At 41.5% G+C, this 21699-nt stretch overlaps 1 protein-coding gene across 9 annotated transcripts in view; it reads right to left on the reverse strand.

Moving 5' to 3' along the window:
• Positions 1-21699, reverse strand: part of LOC106089055 (uncharacterized) — a 600966-nt gene that overhangs the window by 267091 nt on the left and 312176 nt on the right. For all 9 annotated transcript variants that reach the window (XR_009397436.1, XR_009397435.1, XR_009397437.1 and 6 more), the window contains one exon: positions 14644-16305. Coding sequence is in view for 6 of the 9 variants with exons in the window: in XM_059364130.1 (XP_059220113.1) it covers positions 14644-16297 (1654 nt within the window). In the remaining 3 variants the exon portion in view is untranslated. The remainder of the gene's footprint in view (positions 1-14643; positions 16306-21699) is intronic.

The following is a 21699-nucleotide window of genomic DNA, read 5'->3' on the forward strand; positions in this document are numbered from 1 at the left end:
TTTCACTTACCCCATTATTTCGCATTAATTTCTCATACAAGAATATTTCAACTAACCTTGTTTGCATATATCCTGAGGACCATAATTTGATATTATTCATATTAACGTTAATAAATCCAGCCTCGTTTATAGTAACCCCTCATTTTTGGTCTTTCTTTTGGTTACTTTTCTTTTTTGACAACCAAAACCTTTTGTAATTGTTTTAGTCCTGCTCTCAAAGGAAAACAAGGACCCTAACATCAGCAACAAAACAAAAAACAAGACCATTGACTTTGGATGTTGCTTCCGTCTGTTGGCTACTTGCTTCCCATTGTGAAGACAAAGAAAACGACGATGAATGTTTGAAATTTTCACAGAGAGCGAAAACGAAATAATGAAACAGATTCCTCTTCTGTGTTGCTTGCGTGTGCATGTGTAAGCATCGCTTTTTTTTTGTTGCTGTATTCTGTTGTCGACAAAAGCCTTTGTTGCCAATTTCCATTGAATAAGCAATTTACGAGTTGTCCTTGCCATCGCACAAGTTTTTGTTGGTGTTTACACTGTTTTCCTTTGGGATATTTCTCTCAACGCTAAATGAGGGGAGCGAGTGGGGTTGGCTTTATTGTCGGCGCTATTGGTTTGCGTTTGTCTCGCAGCTGATAAAACCAATTTTAAAACAATAACAAGCCGACTATGAGCCAAATACCCAAACGTTCAACCAAAAGACCCTCTAGCTGGCCAAGCAGCTCAGGCTACCCAAAAAGCATGCCAATGTCTGTTGGCATTGCTGTCATTTGGCATTTTTGTTAGCGCTAAAGAGGATTGTCCCTACGCCATTTTAATGGGCCACAACGATTTTGTCCATTTATCTTCTCGGGGAAATTTATAGAAACAGACAAATACTTTAGTCTCCCCTCAAAATGGGGGGATAGGAGGTTTCTAAGGGGACTTTTTTTTTTCTTCAACATTCCATTGCTTCTGCTATGACTCGGTCCTTACTGTGATTCATTTATGGATTTATGGCGGATGCGTAATTAAACCGTAAATATGGTGGAAATTCCAATAACTGCAACAACAAAACCGTTTGTCAAGGACTGGATCAGCTCAGAGGATTTATTCGGAAGAGCGTGCTGGGGTTTTGCTCAAGTGATTGATGCTTTTCATTATGGACAAATGAGTAGAAGTACGCTTGGAGAGCGGCACACTAAGCAGCTTATTAATGTAGTCACAACATTAAATGGTGATTTGTTGACGACTTATCAATTAATCATCAAAGATAAATGATTCGCAGGATTTAATGAAGAATTTCAAATTGAAGGGATTTAAATTGAAATATGCATGGTAAAAATTAAATCAAAAATTTAAGTTTTAAGCTAGGTGCAAAAATCTTTTTTTTTCTTCGTTTCAAGATTGACTGACATGCTAAACTCTTGCTTTTCCAGTGACCCATAAGGTAAAAGCGGTAAACTTATCTCATAATAGAATATCTTCTCAATCAATCTGGATTTGAACGGTTAAAAATATTGCAAATGAGTGCTTAGTTCGGCCGGGCCGAATATTGGGAACCCACCACCATGGATTCTGCTAAAATATGAGAGCTATATCTGGTTATAGACCGATTTGGACCGTACTTGGCACAGTTGTTGAAAGTCATAACAGAACACTATGCCCAAAATTTCAGCCAAATTGAATGGAAATTGCTTGCAGGGGCTCAAGAAATCAAATCGGGAGATCGGTTTATATAGGAGCTATATAAGGTTATAGACTGATTTAGACCGCACTTGGCACAGTTGTTGGAAGTCATAACATAACTCTATGTAGAAAATTTCAGCCAAATTTGATGAAACTCGTGGCTTCCAGGGGCTCAAGAAATCAAATCAGGAGATTGTTTTATATGGGAGCTATATCAGGTTCTTGACCGAATTAGACCATACTTGACACAGTTATTGGAAGTCATAACAGAACGGCGCGTGCAAAATTTCAGCCATATTGGACAAAAATTGCGGCTTATAAGGACTCAAGAAGTCAAATCGGGAGATCAGTTTATATTGGAGCTATATCAGGTTTTAAACCCATTGAGAAGGTACAATACTTGAAACAGTTGTTGGAAGTCATAACGGAACACCACGTGCGAAATTCCCGCCAAATCGGAAAAAATTGCGGCTTCCATGGGCTCCAGAAGTCAAGTCGGGAAATCGGTTTATATGGGAGTTATATCAGGTTATAGACCGAATAAGACCGTACTTGGCACAGTTGTTGAAAGTCTTAACGGAACACTATATGCAAAATTTCAGCCAAATCGGGCCAAAATTGCGGCTTATAAGTGCTCAAGAAGTCAAATCGGGAGATCGGTTTATACGGGAGCTATATCAGGTTTAAAACCGATTCGTACCGTACTTGGCACAGTTGTTGAAAATTTTAACGGAACACTACATGAAAAATTTCCGCCAATTCGGACAAAAATTGCGGCTTGCTAGGACTCAACAAGTCAAATCTGGATATCGGATTATACGGGAGATATATCAGGTTATACACCGATTGGGACCGTTTTAAGCACAGTTTATGGAAGTCATAACAGAACACTGCATGCAAAATTTTATCCAAATCGGACAAACATTGCGTCTTGTAAGGATTCAAGAAGTCAAATCGGGAGATCGCTTTATATTGGAGCTATATCAGGTTTTGGACTCGATGAGAAGGTACTTGGTACAGTTGTTGGAAGTCATAACGGATCATCACGTGCGAAATTTCAGCCAAATCGGACAAAAATTGGGGCTTCCAGGGGCTCCAGAAGTCAAGTCAGGAGATCGGTTTATATGGGAGCTATATCAGGTTATAGATCGGTTCAGACTGTACTTGGCACAGTTGTTGAAAGTCATAATGGAACACTACGTGCAAAATTTCAGGCGAATCGAATAAAAATTGCGGCTTGTAAGTGCTCAAGAAGTCAAATCAGGAGATCGGTTTATACGGAAGCTATATCAGGTTTAAAACCGATTCGGACCGTATCGGTTTATATTGGAGCTATATCAGGTTTTAGACTCATTGAGAAGGTACTTGGTACAGTTATTAGAAGTCATAACGGAACACCATGTGCGAAATTTCAGCAGAATAGGACAAAAATTGGGGCTTCCAGGTTCGCAGGTAGTCAAATCGGGAGATCGGTTTATATGGGAGCTATATCCAAATCCGCACCGATAGGGCTTATTTGCAATCTCCAAAGACCTACATCAATATTAGGTTAGGTTTAAGTAGCAGTCTGCCATCAGACTCACTTAGACATTCTCGACCATTGTGATACCACAGGAACAGAAGAAGGAAGACGCCTTGTGGTTCCTACCGTTGAACCATCCAGATGGCTAAAAAAAAACCCTAATAACTTGCGAATGTTCATATCTGCTAAATCAGACAGGTTCTCAAAGGAATGAGAACCTAAGGTGAAACTCCTTCTGACTGCTAGTGCGGCATACACACAGAATGTGTTCTATAGTCTCTTCTTTCTCAATGTCCCTACAGTTTCTGCAAAAATCGTTGCTGGTAACCTTCAGTCTGTCAGCATGCTTTTCGATTAGACAGTGACCTGTCATGACGGACACAATGATTGAGGCGTTTGTTCTAGCCAATGACAGAATAGCGGTAGATCTCTTTGAGTCTAGATTGAGCCACATAGTTTTGGAATGCTCACAGCCCCTTCTTTGTAACCATATATCATTAGGTGCCCTTCGGACCAGGTCCTGAAAACTTGGCATACATGTCGCTAGAGGCACACCCACAGATTCCAGTATCCCTGGAATATGAAGGGTAGTTTCTAGTCTCGCAAGCTCGTTCGCTTTACAATTCCTTGGGATATTATTATTATATAGTATAATAGTATTATGTCACTGTGCAAAATTTTAAGCGGCTAGCTTACGCGGTCGACCGCTATCGTGATTTCGACAGACGGATAGTCGGATGGACGGACAAGGCTATATAGACTCAGGATGTCGAGATGATCAAGAAGATATATACTTTTTGGGGTTCTAGATCATTATTTCGAGAGGTTACAAACGCAATGAGTAGATTAGTACACCCGCCTCCTATGGTGGTGGGTATAAAAATTGTGGTAAAAACAGCAAAATTCTAATTCCCAAAATGTTGGGAGAAAGCCCCAAAATATTGACAGAAAATCCCAAAATATTGGCATTAGCGAACATGGGGAAAAAAAATTTAAAATGATGAGATTCTTTAACTTTTCTATATTTCATGGAAATTAGCCGCCCGGATGGTGAAAACTTTAAGAGTTATAATATGGGGCTACTTGAATCGTTAAGAAGGGCCGACGTTTTTGTTATTTCTCTCCGCAAGAATTATGTTTTCTCGTAATAGGTAGTTATTGTCGGGAGAAAACTTTAAGTCACTCAAGGATAGCTACGATAGTGGTATCCATTGTGTGGTTTATGATCTGCCTCTGTTTCCAATGGAGCGGCAGATCTAGAGCCCCGGAGTAGGCTTAGAATACACTCCAAAGACCCAACAGCTGCGGTGGTGGTAATCAGGTCGTAGCATGTTGTCTGCATCTGAGGCCTCGACTGGTGGAACGGCTGCGCCTGGCTTTACTAGCCGACAGACGAGTGGTCAGCCAGAGCGTTTATCGAAGACACCTGGTTCGAGTCTTAAGGACAAGGTGCCGAGGCCATCGGCCTTCTCAGACAAACCAATACGCTCTTTAAGAGATTGGAACAATAAAAGTCGCATCGCGCTCCGATTTATTGAGAGGCTCACTAATGGGGAGAGAGACTCCCTAAATTGGGCTCGGGGATTCGCTGCACAGGCTACCCCAAAGGCTATACGTCTAGATTCGGAACCGACACCGCATTCCGCCAAAAGGCTGCGGTCACCTTAAGTGCATACCTTGCCCAAAAGAACTAAGGCGAATAATAGTAAAATGGGTCCAAGAAAACTTTGCTAATGTCGCTAAGGACAGCTTGGTGATGGTAGTTGTCGACAAGAGATAAGAACAGGGTTGCATACCTAGAAATAATTTAAGTAGGATAGTTAATTGACTGTCATCTGCATACTGCGATGTCCTTCCGTAATTGTCTGTTCCTCCTCCAGTCTGTGACAATGAAGGCTTGTTTCGTGGCCGATTGCAAACAAATTACCTTCGCGGATCAAGGCTCATTTGAAATGGTTAGTTGCGCGCTTAAAACCGATTGGCGAGATCTGGCCAGGGGCGAACTGAAGTCAAGAGGTAGGATATTCCTTCTCGACCAAATGCACACGCTTAAATACCAAGGATTCCCTCAGAACCTGAATCGTTACTTGGGACACTAAGGGAATGTCTCAATCCAAATCTTTCAACCACTGGCTGGAAGACCGGTGGTAACCGGAGACATGCAGTATTCGTACTAAATTCCGACTGTCTCGCTGACCTCAAAAAGTCTGAAGGAGTAGTATCCTACGGATTTAACAAATTGAAATTGAAGGTGTATAGTAACGGTGCGATTGGAGAATCAGGAGACTACTCAGCAATAGTTACTGAATACTTGTCTGAGGAACTATCGACCTCTTCTCTAAAGTCTGGCGGATTGCAGGTGATTGATAATCCTTTTGTCACAATCATAACAGAAGGCGAAAGAATCGAAACGGGACCCGACAAGAGCTGTGTGGGTGGGTCATCCGGCAGGAGTGGGCTCAAGGTGTGCGACGGCGGAAAATTACGGAACTGTACGGAACTAAAAATGTACTTCGACAGCAGCAGCTATTGAAACATCTAAGGAGGCATCTTCCACACCGCAAGTGTCCAGTGTCCTGAGGGATAGTAGTTGCACCACTTTCTCAACTCATCATGATAAGATCGAACGAATCTTGTGAGGATGAACTCCTGGCGGACTCACAAGTAGAGGCTAACGCATTAGTGGTGAAAATTCTGAGTCCATTCTCAGTTTCTGCAGATAAATCTGCACCATTGTAAAGCCGCTTCGGCGGCACTAAATGTCTTTCCGATGGCAGGAGGATTTGACGGCGATCTTATCCAGGAACCATGAGTGTATGGAGGAATGATTAGTGGACTAAGAATTCCTGTATTTAAACTACTCAAGGGTACGAGGAATGAGAGGCACAGAGTCTGCATTCTTGCAAAGAGTCTTTTTGTAAGAGTCTAAATGTTTTTCTTCTTCCGTAGCTAAGTACTGAAGATTCAGCAGTAGCCATCCTTGAAATAAATAAGTTTCATTATTGGCTAGCTTCCCGCCAAACCTGGGGGGAATTCTGCATCTCCGTGGAGTATACATCTGAGGCCTCTTGGCTGAGGAAGATTAGGATATATTCAGAAGTCAGATGATGGATGGACAATGTCTACAGAGAAACCATTGATACACATTTCCCAGAAAACTCTCCAACGGACAACGTTGCGCCAGAAGAGGTTGTCACTAGTATGCATTTGTACTGGGGAAAATGTGTCTGAGTCGAAAATCCTTTGGGCGATGAAAAGTTTTAAATCCTTTAAGTCGACAGGCCCTGGTTATGTGTCAATTATCGAAGGCCACCGTGACTCAGAGGTTAGCATGTCCGCCTATGACGCCGAGCCCCTAGGTTCGAATCCCGGCGCGAACATCAGACAATTTTCAGCGGTGGTCAGCCCTTACTAATGCTGGCTAAATTTTTGAGGTATCCTGCAATGTTAAAACTTCCCCACCAAGTGGTAACGCTATGCGGCACGCCGCTAGAACTCGGCATAAAAAAGGAAGCCCCTTATCATTGAGATAAAACATTAATCGGACTGCACTCGTTGATATGATAGAAGTATCCCTAGTTCCTTAATGGAATGTTCATGGAAAAATTTAGTATTTAGTTTAGTTGAATTACAAGCTGAGTCCGATAGACTGGCTAATTGTCTAAGAGAGATATACTCTGCTTGTATCAGCATGTCGTATATACCTGTGGGATGGAGGGACACAAAGATCATTTTCTCTCAAACAGCAGGAAAACCTTACCAGGCAAAGGCGAAGATTTTCGTCCTATTGGTCTGTCATCCTTTATGCTGGAGACATATCTTAGGACACAGTACTAGATATGAACCATCTTAGGGACGGGGTATGGAAAACAATTAAGGATTTTGTATGTAGTACGGAATTCCTTATTCAGATTTTCTTTTCCGAGGTTACTTTATAGTATTTAAAGCGCACAACAAGCCGAATACTGGCTTAGGTGTATACCCATAGTGGCATGGGGCGGATTATTATCCACATTTTCTTTTCAACCTAACCTTATCTAACCTAACATACATACCCATGTCTGTTCTGTCGTCCGTCTGTCCTTCGGTCCATATGTCCATCTGTCCTTCCATATGTTTGTCCGTCCGACTATCATTTCGTCTGGCGTTCCATCCACATGTCCTTATGTCTGTCCGTCTGTCTTTGCAACCGTTTGCCCTTCGTCTGTCTGTCCTTCCGTCCCTCGATTCTTCGGTCGATTTGTCCTTCCATCTATCTGTCCTTTGGTCAGTATATTCTTCCGTCCGTCGGCTCTTCCTTCCGTTGGTTTTTGAATCCGAGTATCCGTCAGTCCATCTGTCCTTGCATCCGTCTGTCCTTGCATCCGTCTGTCCTTGCCTCCGTCTGTCCTTGCATCCGTCTGTCCTTCCATCTATCTGTGCTTCCGTCAGTCAGTTCTTTGCTTCCGACAAGAATACCACAGGTGACATTTGCGTTGTAATTATCTTAGGTAATCAGCCGTTTAAACTTCTCTACTAAAGTGGTGTCGCTCTGCGGCAAGCCGTTCAATCTCGGCTATAAAAAGGTGGTCCATTATCATTGAGTCTCAACTTGTATCGTGCAGCACTAATTGATATGTGAGAAGCATACTCGCTTTTCCTTAACGGAATGTTTGTGGGTAAATTTGCAATTTAAGAGACTACCATCTTAAAGCCATAAAAATATGCAAACAAAAATCCTTTTTTGCGGCTACGTGGTCTATAGATCTAAGTACTAAACTCTGGCAAAGTAAAGAAATCCATAGACTTAAGTAATTTTCAATTTCTTTGTCGCATAATACTATTTATATGCTATCTTTAGGTCTGGTTTGCACGCTCTGTTGCCATAAAATGTCCTACAATAGAATTTTCACCAACATATTTTCCAACAAAATTCACATTATATTGAGATATAATTTTATGCACAATTTTATTATTTGCTTTAAAAGTTATTAAAAATCAACAACACCCATAAAATAGCATTGTCCAACATCTCCATCAATTCCATAGCATTGTGTCTTCTTGTTTTTCTTTTTTGTTAGATGAAAATGCCGATGATGAAGATGCCATCTTGGAAAAAAAGTGAAAGTGCTTAAAAGTTTGAACAATTGTTGCCGAAATAGAAAAAAAATGCAAATCTCTCACAACGAAGTGTACAGAGGCATTCTTTCCACAATTTCTTTCTTGATTATCATCACCATCATTCTACACTTTGGGAGTTAAAGCGGAAAAAAAAACTTTCATTCACAAATTAGCCCAACAACTGTTGAATAAACTTTTAGTTTCGTTTTGTATGTGTGTGTGTGAGTGTGTTTTTGTGTTTTCAAAGACTTTTGCCAAAAAGCTTTGTTAACTATAGGGAGAACCCACACACTTGAATTGTTGCAAATGTTCTCACTCTCAAAAGCTTTTTTGCTTTGAGACAAAAGAGATAAAGTCAGCCTGAGTAAATAACATCCGCCATGGGCTGGCATCCTGTTGATTTTGGTGGCTTTCAGCTTAAATGCTATAAGCTTTAAATTCTTTTGCGAATCAGAGTTTAAGCATAAATGCAAAGGATTTTGTTTACTGCCCTGTGAGAATAAGAAAATTGGCGCGAATGACTTGTTTTACGGGAGATTTGGGAGGAATTCTTCTTATATAAATTCATTTACCTTACTTAACTGGTATATTGGAAGTCAGAATAGACTCAGAATAGACCAGATATAAACTTCCAATTCCGATGTAAACTGTTCATCGAAATGACCTGATTTTGTAAAGCAAAACAGCTGATTTTGAAGATTTATCAAAACGAATCGAGAAACACAGTAAGTGTTAAGTCAAGTTCCCCTAAAAGTTTAACCAACGTTTCACCCGTAGTTGGTAGATGCAGAACATTTTGGTCTCCGCCTTTCCCGCTCAACACATACAGTGGAAAGCAAAACCGAGTTGGTATACGCAGAACACATTGGCCTCTGCCTTTCCCGCTCAACACATACAGTGGGAAGCAAAACCGAGTAGATGTTGAACTTTTTATACCCACCACCATAGGATGGGGGTATATTCATTTAGTCATTCCGTTTGCAACACATCGAAATATCCATTTCCGATACTACAAACTATATATATTTCCGGTCGTCGCAAAATTCGAAGGCGATTTTACGATGTCCGTTTGTCTATCCGTCCGCCGATTGTAATCACTCAACAGCCTTCAAAAATTGAGACAAAGATCTGCAATTTGGCACTGAACCGTACTTTTGCTGCACGCAGGTTAAGCTTTTGGACTTTGGACAATATTTGGATAGAGCAGCCATATAGACTGATCTGCCGATTAAGGGTCTGAAACGCGTAGGCTAGGTTAGGTTGAAAAGAGAGTGCATATATCCGCCCCATGCCACTATGGACATACACCTAAGCCAGTAATCGGCTTGTTGTGAGCTCTAAAAACCAAAAAGTAGCCTCGAAAAATAAAATTTTTAAGTTAGGAATTCCCTGCTATTTACAAAATCCTTAATTGTTTTCCAAACCACTCCCCTAAGTTGTTTCATGTTTGGTATTATGTCCCCACCTAAGTAAAGGTGTCTGTTAGCCGCGAAAGCCAAGCAATGACATAGGAAATGTTCCGCGTCTCATCACCTTTCCCACATGTCCTACACATGCTACCATTTGCCGCACCGAATATGCATAAGTAAGCTCGTAGTCCTATGTGTCCCGCTAAGACACCAAAAGCTATACTGACCTCCTTCTTATTTCCTTTCAGTAATAGCCTCGTCCTCTCATGATCCGCATCACCCCATAGGATTTTCGGTTTCTACCGACTGTATCGCTGTTCTACAGCGCCCACGACCTTAAATCGAACTGAGTCAAACCGAAAGGCTTCGGGTTAACCAAGTTTATCGACGGCAGTTCTCTGGTCTTCACTGCCAAATCGTCTGCCCTTTCATTCCCCCTTACTGCGTTATAGCCCGGCAACCAAAGATGCGGATAGTGCCATCCTCAAAGAAGGAGTTAATCTTCTTCTTATACTCCAAGACTGTTCGTGATCTTACCGTCCTGGTTATTATTGCCCTTATAGCCATTTTACTGCCCGTAAAGTTGTTCACACTCAACGTCCTCGCGTTAGCACTACACCACCTCATGCATATCGTGATCGCCCGGATCTCCGCCTGTAGGATCGTATGATGGCAAGGCAGTCTAAAACAGATCTCAGTCCCTGGGTTCTCAATGTAGACCCCCAGGCCCACTCTGTCCCCTAGCTTTGATCCATCCGTATAACATGATCTTCCAGACGGCAGAACCAGGGTTCCATCAATCCATGACTGTGCCGCTGGCAGCAGTACCTCGCACTCGACCTCAAGTGTCGTCTCAGGTATTCGATGGAAAACCTCTTCCATTCAGGTTTTCTATCGTCGCCTCGATTGTACCGCCATGGTATGAGCTGCCTCCATCCTCAATCCATTCTCCCATCGACTTAAGACTCATAGCCGCAGTGGTTGCCTTACATTTAATCTGTATGTCAATTGGTCGGATATCTAGAATAGTCTCCAGTGCCCTAGTGGGCGTGGTCCTCATCGCTCCGCCTATACCAAGACATTATGTTCTCTGAACATGTAGTATGGTCCTAACGTTGAACTTTTTCTCCATAGAAGTTCACAAAACTACTCAGACGTGAGTAGGTATTGGTCTAATCACGCTTATGTAGAGCCAGTGACCTATCCTTGGATTCAGGCCACATTTCGATCATACGGCTCGCCTGCATATTGCCCAACATCTGTGAGCTTTCTCAGTACGCTCCAGAATGTGACACTTCCAATTAAGTTTCCTATCCAAGATCACTCCTAAGAATATCGAAATCGTTTTTTTGAGTAAACGTGGTGCGTCAAATTGGCTCACCTTTGTCTTCCTCGTGAACAGGCATATTTGTCTTCTCTGGGTTAACATTGAGACCTCTGGGTCTAGCCCAGTCATATGCCATATGTAAGACCCCTTCGGCCCTTCTGCATAGCTGGTGCAGATCCTTAGCCTTAAGAAGTATTAAAACGTCGTCTGCATAGCATACGGGTTCAAATCCCTCCTCAGTCAGAATCCATAATAGGTCATTCATGGTGGTCACCCAAAGGAGTGGCGATAAAATGCCCCCCCCCCCCTGTGCCGTTCCATGTGCCACTTTCTCCCTTATAGATATGTCATGGGGCCCGCGATTCATCCACCTATTCCTTAGCATAAGGTTTGTGCAGTCCCTAAGAACTCGGTCCACCCGTTACAGGTCTAAGGATTCGATTAAAGTTGGCATCGAAGAATTCTTCTATTCTATGCACATCTTCGTGCAAGGCAGTCTTCGCCGACTTTCCCTTGACATAGGCATGTTCTACTCTTTATCATGGTATCCACAATACGTTTCATGGTTTTGATGCAAGGCTTATAGGCCTATGGGCCTGGGTTTGGGTATAAACACCACGATTGCCTCCTGCCAAGCTTTCGGAGTATATGCAAGTCCCAGGCACGCTGTGAAAATAGTGGCCAGCTGAGACGTCGGATAGTCGGCCTCCTTTTGTAGTAACGCCGGAAATATTTCATCAGGTCCGGGTGACTTAAATGGTTTGAAACTCCTCAAGGATTCACCATAAATCCTGTTATGACACACCTTCGATCACCTTCATTATTCCAATATTCTGGTGTCAACGGGAGTCCCGTCGTATCCTGTGCAAAATGCGTTTTCGTCAAAAGCCTTAACACGTCCTCCGTTGTTCATGCTCTAACTCCCATGTCGTCTACTAAAGATTTAGTTTGGGCATGGGATTTTGAGAGAAATTTGTTCATATTGGTGGCGTCATTAACGCTATCGACCAGGTCACAGAAAAGCTTCCAGGAGGCTCGTAATACACATCCCAATACACTTCCGATTTTTAGCGACGTGCTCTGTTAAAAAGTCTGCTGGCCTCTTTCCCAATGTTGCGGATCTTCCCGGCCATCCAGGGCTTTTCTTGGGCTGATTTCCTTTCTCGAAGAGTACAACTATCTTCGAAAGACTTCACTAGTGCAGTCGTAATCCTGTTGACAATGTCATGGAGGAGTGTCTCCATGGAGCATCGACTAGATTTTATTATCTTCTATTATCTTGCCCAAGTCTTTTCTGGGTAGTCTTCCGAGTCTTGGCCAGTTGGTTTTCAACTTAGTCCGGTAGCTCATCGGATTCGGCGCTGGCCGTGCTATTCTAAACCTAATTAAGATATGGTCTGAGAAGGAATGCTCCATGGAGACCCTCCTCTATGGACTAGATTTTCCGAACTTATTGTCACATCTAAAACCTCCTCCCTAATCCTATTAACAAAGGTAGCGGTATACCTTGTAAGGAATACCTGGTTTCCTTGACCTGCAACGGTTCTCGGATCTGATTGGCCATTAGAAACAGTCACGGGGCTATGTGGGTGAAGACCTGATCCGGTAAATACACTTCCGAACACGGCCGCTTGGTCGGGGCTGTGTTTTTATTGGGATGTGGCTGCTGCTTCTCGACTATAACGGCGCTATGCGTTGGAGTCTTGGCACTTCCCTCTCACTAAGAGTTCATGGATACGGCTGTTAATGGATGAAATGGACAACGGTTTCGACATGCGGTGAAGGTCTTTAGAGGAATTTTCACCAGATTGATAAGCTAGGTGTCATACGTGATTGCCGGAGTGTCGTTCGCTCTTCTGGGGTGTTTGATAAGGCGTAATAGTGGAGGGTCGCTGAAGCATTTTACTACGGTATTCCGCGGAGTATTGGCTACTGGGTCATTAACATTGAATACTGTAGACTTTTTTCAGAAAAAAATTTTCGAAATTCACTGTGCTTGCTCGCACTTACACTACTGTTTGCCTTCTATTCCCATCCTTTTTTCAGTGCATCACTACATAACTGCAAAATTCACAAAAAAGCCCAAAATGTTCACTTTGAGTAATACAATCAGTTGCGTCAAATCATACAAAAGGCTGGGCCCCATCGAAATTTCTACAACGATACGAGAGTCCTCAATCTTGTTCGGACACTTTTTACTCTCAGATGTGCGCAATGTGGAAAACGTGATTCCGCTACACTGAATAGGAAAAGTATGTTGCAAAATCATGTGCTAACGTTGGCATTATCATATACACGGGCATTGTTGAAAATATTTTCAACAAGGGTAGATGATTTTGTGAACACGCGTTGTTGATTCATGAACCGGCCGTTGTGAAAATCATCCCCTCCAAATGTGTATGTATACCAACCTTAAGTTTAAGTGACTCTTGTATGTGCATGGTTCGATACTCATGGGCACACAAAATCTTGTTGTAATCTTTAAATAAACTGTGCACTAGAGGTTGTCAGAATGTGAACGGCTGTGGACGTTTTGTTCAACATAACTGTTGTTGATTTAAAAAAACTTTTGGTGTTTATCTAATAACATTTGTGTGTTGAATACGCGTTGTTGATTCATGAACCGACCGTTGTGAAAATCATCCCCTCGAAATGTGTATATATACCAACCCTAAGTTTAAGTGACTCTTTTATGTTTATAGCCGGCCGTGGGGCAATGTGGTAAGGCGTTTTGTAAACCCACAATGGAGTTAATGGAACACAGGTACGATGCTCATGGGCACACAAAATCTTGTTGTAATCTTTAAATAAACTGTGAAACTAGAGGTTGTCAGAAAGTGAACGGCTGTGAACGTTTTGTTTAACATAACTGTTGTTGGTTTATAAATCTTTGTTGTTGATCTAGTAACATTTGTGTGTTGATTCAATTTTATGAACGAATATGGCCACTCTGTCAACGTCGTGCTTGATTTTTTCTATGGGTGTACTGATTTCAGGAAAACATTCCAAGTAAGGGGGAATCGTATGGACCGACCTCCTTTCTTTCGTCAGCAGCCAAGATTTTTCATTCATTACTCCTCTCTAACTTGATGGAAAAAAGTGCTGGGCATAATTTTCGCTTATTAAATAGTAGAACGACTGCCTTTACGCCGCTATTTCGATATGTCGAATTCGAACAACTTGATAGTGGTTAAAAAAACAAACCCAACTATTCGTACTGTACAATGATTATCATTTTCCTTTTAATTGAAAAGCTAGAGGTCTAAAAATCATATCATGCTCACATGTGTCAAATGTACAAAAAAAAGGTAAGTTTCCCCCCTACTCGCCCTAAGCACCATAAATTATTTCGCAAGTTTAAATTCGCCTAGGCATTAGAAAATGTCAGAAAACATTTTATTTTACGTAGATAAGAGAATAACATTTTTCAATGACTGGGCATGAGTTTTCAGTAATCATAGGATTTTTAATAGAATACTGCGAAAGTCATGCATGCGTGTGTGTGTGTGTGCGTATGTGTGGGAGGCTAATCTAGCTAGCTGCCTTGGCTAAAAATGATTAACAGCCTAGGGGGTCATGGGTGAACGGAAGAAACGTGTCAGCCAACAACTTACCTGCATAAAACAATGGCAGCATATTAAAAATGACCAAAAGCGATAGCAGACATTTGGCCATACATTGAAGATCCATGAAGAATTTGGCCAAGGCATGTCTTGTGGCGGAGGATGAAATAGCTGTTGGTGGTGTTGCTGAAGTTGTTTGGTCTGCCCAGAAAGCTGTCCTTCTTCTATGGTTCGAGGAAATAGTAGAGAAATTTCGTTGTTGTTGTTCTTGTTGTTTGAGAGAATGCGACAGAGAATTTGTTGAGTGTTGAGCAACACTGGTAGCAGTATTTTTGCCATGGCCATCCTCCAGATGAGGGACATGTGTGGAAATATTGTTGAGGCAACTTTGTTGTACAACATTTTTGGATTTTTGGCAGCATTTTTGTTGGCTTGTGTTGTTATCATAAATGGAAATTTTTGAAGTTGGCACAACAACTCCATGCGATGCTTGTTGCTGTGGTAGAAAAGCATTGTCTGAGGTTTCGGGGAAATTGTGGCTCTTGTAGTTGCTTTGGCAATTTTCTTTATCTCTGTTGTTTTGGCTGTTGTGTAGAGGCATTTTTGTGTTAGTGTTTCTTGTTGTTGTTGTTGTTGTGTGGCTATTAAAGTCCTCAATTCCTTTGTGATCATCATTATCATCTTCAGCATCATCATCATCATCATGTGCATAGAAAAACACCTCATTATTATCATCTGTAGAATAGTAATAATTTGCTTGTAGTTCTTGTTGTTGTTGTTGTAATTGTATTGTCCTGTTTTTCGTTTTGTTGTTGTAGAGGGGCAAACTTCGTCCACGACCTTGGCATTTTTTACTAAATTCACTGTTTTGCTCGCAATGGTTGTTGTTGTTGTCAGCAGCACCATCAAATTGTTGCCATTGAACACCCAGATTGACATCATCTGCTGTTGCAGCTGCAAAGGGGAAGGACTGTTGTGTTGTAGTTGTTGCCTTGTTGCTTGCAGCACCATTTGACCCCAGGGTCGTCCATGTTGCTCGACGACATCTGATTTCCGGCATAGAATCCCAGCATAGTTGCTGAGGCTGTTGCTGCTGCTGCTGCTGGTCTTGTTGCAGTTGCTTTCTTGTAAGGTTTTCAGTAGAAATGAACACAGTTGTTGTTGTTGCGCTTGCTGTTGCTGTTGCCGTTGTTGTTGGCAAGTGAGTGAACGTTTCTTTTTCGTTGGCTGTGTCTGTGAACGTGGCAGCAGATGACGGTGACGGCGATGATGACAATGGAATGCCCGATGATGCTGTTGCTGCTGCTGTTGCCACCTCCAATTTGCTGGTGAACCACCACCACGACAACCACCAACTGGCACCACTTTTGTTATGAACACCGCCTGAATCTTTGCTATGCGGGAGCGTGTGTTGTTCTTGTTGTTTCCGTTTCCTGCTTCCCGTTTCGCTATTCCCGCTGCTAGTGCTGTTACAGTTATTGTTGCTGGTGTTAGTGTTAGTGTTCGTGTTCGTGTCGTTATCGTTGTTTGTGTTGCTAATATATCCTGTTTTACCTTTAGCTTCCGTTTCAGCAAATATTGATAGTTTGTCTGTTTGCAAGTGATTTTCAATAGATTTATGTAATGTCGTTTGTTTTCTTGTTGCTGTAGTTGCTGTTGTTTTTGTTGTTGTATTGATATTATATAGAAGCTGTGCTGAGGCCATGTTGTGCCCTGCAAGGATACCAAAGAGAAAACAGAAAAGGCAAAAATATTACAATTTAATACTTATACTTATTGATATAGTTATAACAATGAGATAAGGACTTCATAATAAGCCAAAAGGATTATGTTACAGCAGGGCTTATGGCGTAATGATAAAAGTTTAAAAAGGGGAATAAAAAAGTAAGGGCGCTAAGCCCAAGAACCCAAGAATTTATCAAAATCGAAAGAAAACTAGTTTTTAGATTTTTTTTTTGAAAACGCCTGAGCAGAAGAATTAAGTTAAAATTTTCTGAAGAAAGTTTGGTTAGAATCGAATTTCTTAGAAAATGTCATAAAAAGTTTTGTTTCGTCTGTCAGCGGTCTTTTATTTTGATCTTTAGAAGCCTTTTGCGATTTTTCAAACATATTCCAACTCAAGAGTATTTCAATTCAAATCTTTCTATTCAAGGAATAGCATAGCAAAGACTTTATAAAAATTTGACAAGAGAGTGTTTTTGCCAAAAATACATTGACTGGCATGGTGGATCGTGATTTCTGATACCCCATGTATCTTCATCATTACTTTTGTGAAATTGATTAAGGTGCTCTACATACCCCACGACTGTTGGGTACGGTGTAGAGCACGCTTTTGTTCTGAAATAGGGCTCAATAAGACCCCTAGCCCTCCTAAGCGCTGTAAGAGAGCATTAAGGCTTATTTTTCACTGATTATTACCTATTACGGTGGGGTATATTGAGAAGTCAGAGAATGAATGGACAATGTCTAGTGAGGAAACTAGAAACTAGAACCACTCGTTGATACACATTTCCCGGGAAATTCTCCAACGGACAACGTGGCGCCAGAAGAGTTTGTCACTGGTATGCATTCGTCGGAGGTAATTAGGGAAATCGTGTCTATGGGCGATAAGAAGTTTCGACTTCTTTAAGACGTCAGTCCCTGATGATATATCATTGGTTGAATTACAAGCTGTGTCTGATAGACTGGTTCTTTGGCTTAGGGAGATATACTCAGCTTTATATGAGAATGTCACATCTCATCTGTGGGATGGGGGACACGAAGGTCATTTTCATTCTGAAAGCAGGACAACCTTACCGCACGAAGGCGAAAGATTTTCGTCCTATTAGTCTGCCATCCTTTATGCTGAAGACTCTTGAGAGGTGGATAGAATCATATCTTAGGGGCAAAAATCCCTGGAGATCGCCTGTCACGACGGCAGCATGCACCTAGTAAAGGCAAATCCACTTCAACAGCCCTTCATGACCTATTCGGCTACATAGAGGGTTCTCTCGCTGTCAAGGAATATACAATCGTAGCATTTCTTGACATCAAAGGTGCTTTCGATAATGTAAAACCGACGTCAATCATGCAGGAGTTGCAGGTTGTGGGCATCAAATCTATCGTAAGAAAGTTTATTAGTAACTTATTTATTAAAAGATGCATTACGGCAGGCTTGGGATCTGGGGATCTATAACGATGGGTTAGCAGAGGAACACCTCAAGGAGGTGTATTGTCTCCTCTACTTTGGAATATAGCCATTAACAATATATTGGGTTGCCCAAAAAGTAATTGCGGATTTTTTAAAAGAAAGTAAATGTATTTTTAATAAAACTTAGAATGAACTTTAATCAAATATACTTTTTTACACTTTTTTTCTAAAGCAAGCTAAAAGTAATGGCTGATAACTGACAGAAGAAAGAATGCCGTTACAGAGTCACAAGCTGTGAAAAAATTTGTCAACGCCGACTATATGAAAAATTCGCAATTACTTTTTGGGCAACCCACTATTATTGTTTCTGGAAGAAAAACGGGTAAATGTGATCGCGTATGCTGATGACGTGGCAATTGCAGTTAGGGAAAAGTTTCGAGTAACCGTAGCGCAGAGGTTGGCATGTCCGCATATGACACTGAACGCCTGGGTTCGAATCCTGGCGAGACCAACAGAAAAAATTTTCAGCGGTGGCTTTCCGCTCCTAATGCTGGCAACATTTGTGTGTAAAACTTCTCTCCAAAGAGGTGTCGCTCTGCGGCACGCCGTTCAGACTCGGCTATAAAAAGGAGGCCACTTATCATTGAGCTAAAACTTGAATTGGACTGCGCTCATTGATAGGTGAGAAGTTTGCCCCTGTTCCTAAGTGGAATGTTCATGGGCAAAATTTGCATTTTGCAAAAGTTTCCTAGCGCTCTAAGATATATACTTCAGAATGCTCTACGTGCAACATTGAAGTGGGCTACCGAAAGTGGTCTAGGTGTAAATTCGTGCAAGACAGAAGTAGTTCTTTTCAGCAGGAGATACAAGTTGCCTACAGTGGCAGATTGTTCCATTTACAGAAAGTTCAAAATACCTGGGTGTTTTGCTGGACAGAAACTAGACTTCAAATCCAACATTTTGGAAAGGACAAGAAAAGCAATTCCTGCCCAATATACCTGCAAGAGAACCATTGGCAAAAGTTGGGGGTTTAGAACGCGCGTCACGCACTGTGTATATACTGCAGTTGTCAGACTTATAATGCTATATGGTGTTGTGGTCTGATGGACGGCGCTTCAAAAGTGAACCTACTGTTCAATAGTCAACCGGATCCAAAGGTTGGCTAGTTTGTGCATCATAGCCGCACTGAGGACGACACCATTTGATGTACTGAATTTAGTGCTACATCTTATGCCTCTGGACATTGTGGTATAGCTGCGACCACTGCCTTGAGGGTAAGGAGCTTCCTCATTGGTCATGTGGCGGCAAGGGACACTGTGTTATACTTGAAACAATGTCCGATGTTCTAGGTAGTGTGGATTACACCCTACCTGAGCAGCTTTTTGATAAAAATTACTGTACCACTATTCCTGATAGAACCGATTGGAACTACGATATTCCTGGTAACAGAAGTTACATAGACTTCTCTAAGGATGTTTCCAAACTAAACGACCAGATGGGCTTTGGGATGTAATCTAAAGATCTAGAACTGGTCATATCGAAGAGGTTACCCGACCACAGCAGTGTGTACCAAGCAGAGATCCTTGCAATTAAGGAAGTGGTGGGATGGCTAAGATATAATGTCATGGCGACGATTGGCATAAATATCTTCTCAGACAGCCACACAGCCATTAAATCCCTGGAGAACGTATTTCTGAACACAAAAACCGCCCTCTACTGTCCCAGATCTCTCAACGAGATGGGCTGAACAGTTCAGAATTCACCTGTTCTGGGTGACGGGCCACAGAGATATCCCAAAGAATTCTAAAGCAGGCGAGCTTGCGAGACTAGTAACTACCTTACACACTCCAGGGATACTGGAATGTGTGGGTATGCCTCTAGCGACATGTAAGCTAAGTTTTCAGGACCAGGCCCGAAGGACAACGAATGATATATGGTCACAAAGAGTAGGCTGTGAGCATTCCAAAACTACGTATCCTCATCTAGACTTAAAGAGGTCTACTGCTTTGCTATCATTAGCTAGAACAGATGTCTCAGTCATTGTGTCCGTCATGACAGGTCACTGGTTAATGGGAAAACATGCTGACAGACTGAAGGTTGCCAGCAACGACTTTTGCAGAAGCTTTGAGGACATTAAGGAAGAAGAGACTATAGAACACCTTCTGTGTGTGTCCCGCACCAGCAGTCCGAAGGAGTTCCACTTAAGGTTCTCATTTCTATGAGAACCTGTCTGATTAAGCGGATGTAAACATTCGCAAGTTACTGGGCTTTTTAAGACGATCTGAATGGTTCAACGGTAGGAACTTGAAGGCATCTTCCTTCTTTTGTTCCTGTGGTATCACAATGGACGAAGACGTCTAAGTGAGTCTGATGGCAGACTGCCACTTAAACCTAAGAAGTTTGGCCGAAATCGGTTCAGATTTTAAAATATAGCTCCCAGATATATGTTCGTCCGATTTTGGGTAATTTGCAATAATGTTGTCATTTGTCAACCGTAGATATTACAGTTTGAACATATTTGCTGGAAATTTGATACGGATTGTTTAATAATCCATCTGAAAACATGCGCCAAGGTCCATCAAAATGGTTCAGAATTAGATATAGCTCCCACTTTGAACTTATAGGGTAGGTGTACTTACAGGTCATTCCGTTCGAGATTGAAAACCCATAGACATCTAAACGAAGCAATTGAACATCTAAACGAGGTAATTACTATTTTTTGCTAAGTTCTTTGTTTTATTGGAGAACGTCATCAGCCATTGCTCAAGCCTTTTAGGAATGACATTTTAAGGGTCATCAACATAAACTAACTCCTTTTGATGTCTGAATTCAATAAAAAAAAGGTCTCAGTTTCTTTTTATTTGATCATTTAGAGACCCTTGCATCTACAAAAACAAAAGACATACAAATGAGCATTGTGAGAGTTCCTTTCAAGAGATTAACTTGAGCATCAAACCTACAAACACGCACATTGACACATGATTCCAATGAATGTAATATGTAACGCCCTACACACATACAAAATTCCAACCAATATAGCCGCATGCATGCTAAGGATGATGAGTTTATCCTTGATATCAGTTTCATTCCATACTCCATTGATTGACAAATGTATGACCACCAAAACACAAGGCCCCATTTAATTTTGTGTGAGTGGTGTTTTCCCACCAACCAAACAAACAAAAAAGTATAAAACAGCCGAAAGGGTGCATTTGGATTTCAGTGTGACATACAATATCCCATTTAATCCATTTGTAATATGACAAGGATACAAGAAAGTACTTTGAACAAACCATTAGATAGGGGGTGGGAGGACTTACAGGCAACAAAGCTCCAGAGCTTTGCAAGTGTTTCATTGGTATGGAATTTAAAGATTCTGTTATGGTATTTACTGACGAATTTCGTTTCATTTTCCTTTTATTGTTTGTGCTAAAAATAACGAAAAATTAAAAAATAAAAGCGTGCTAAGTTCGGCAGGGTCGACTCTTATTTACCCTCCACCATGGATCACATTTGTCGAGTCCTTTTCCCGGCATCTCTTCTTAGGCAAAAAATGATGTAATAGAAGATTTGCTCTGCTATAAGAGCGATATCAAGATATGGTCCGGTTTGGACCACAATTAAATTATATGTTGGAGTCTTGTGCAAAATGTCAGCCAATTCGAATAAGAATTGCGCCCATTGGGGGCTCAAGAAGTAAAATAGAGAGATCGATTTATATAGGACCTATATCTGGCTATAGACCGATTCAGACCATATTTGACACATATGTTGATGTTCACAAGATGATCCGTCGTACAAAATTTCAGGCAAATCGGATAATAATTGCGATCTCTAGGAGCTCAAGAAATCAAGATCCCAGATCGGTTTATATGGCAGCTATATCAGGTTATGAACCAATTTGAACCATACTCCACACAGTTGTTGGAAATCATAACAAAAGAATTCAAGAATTCATTCAAATCGGATAAGAATTG

Source organism: Stomoxys calcitrans, chromosome 2, assembly GCF_963082655.1.
Source record: "Stomoxys calcitrans chromosome 2, idStoCalc2.1, whole genome shotgun sequence".
Lineage (NCBI taxonomy): Eukaryota > Metazoa > Arthropoda > Insecta > Diptera > Muscidae > Stomoxys > Stomoxys calcitrans.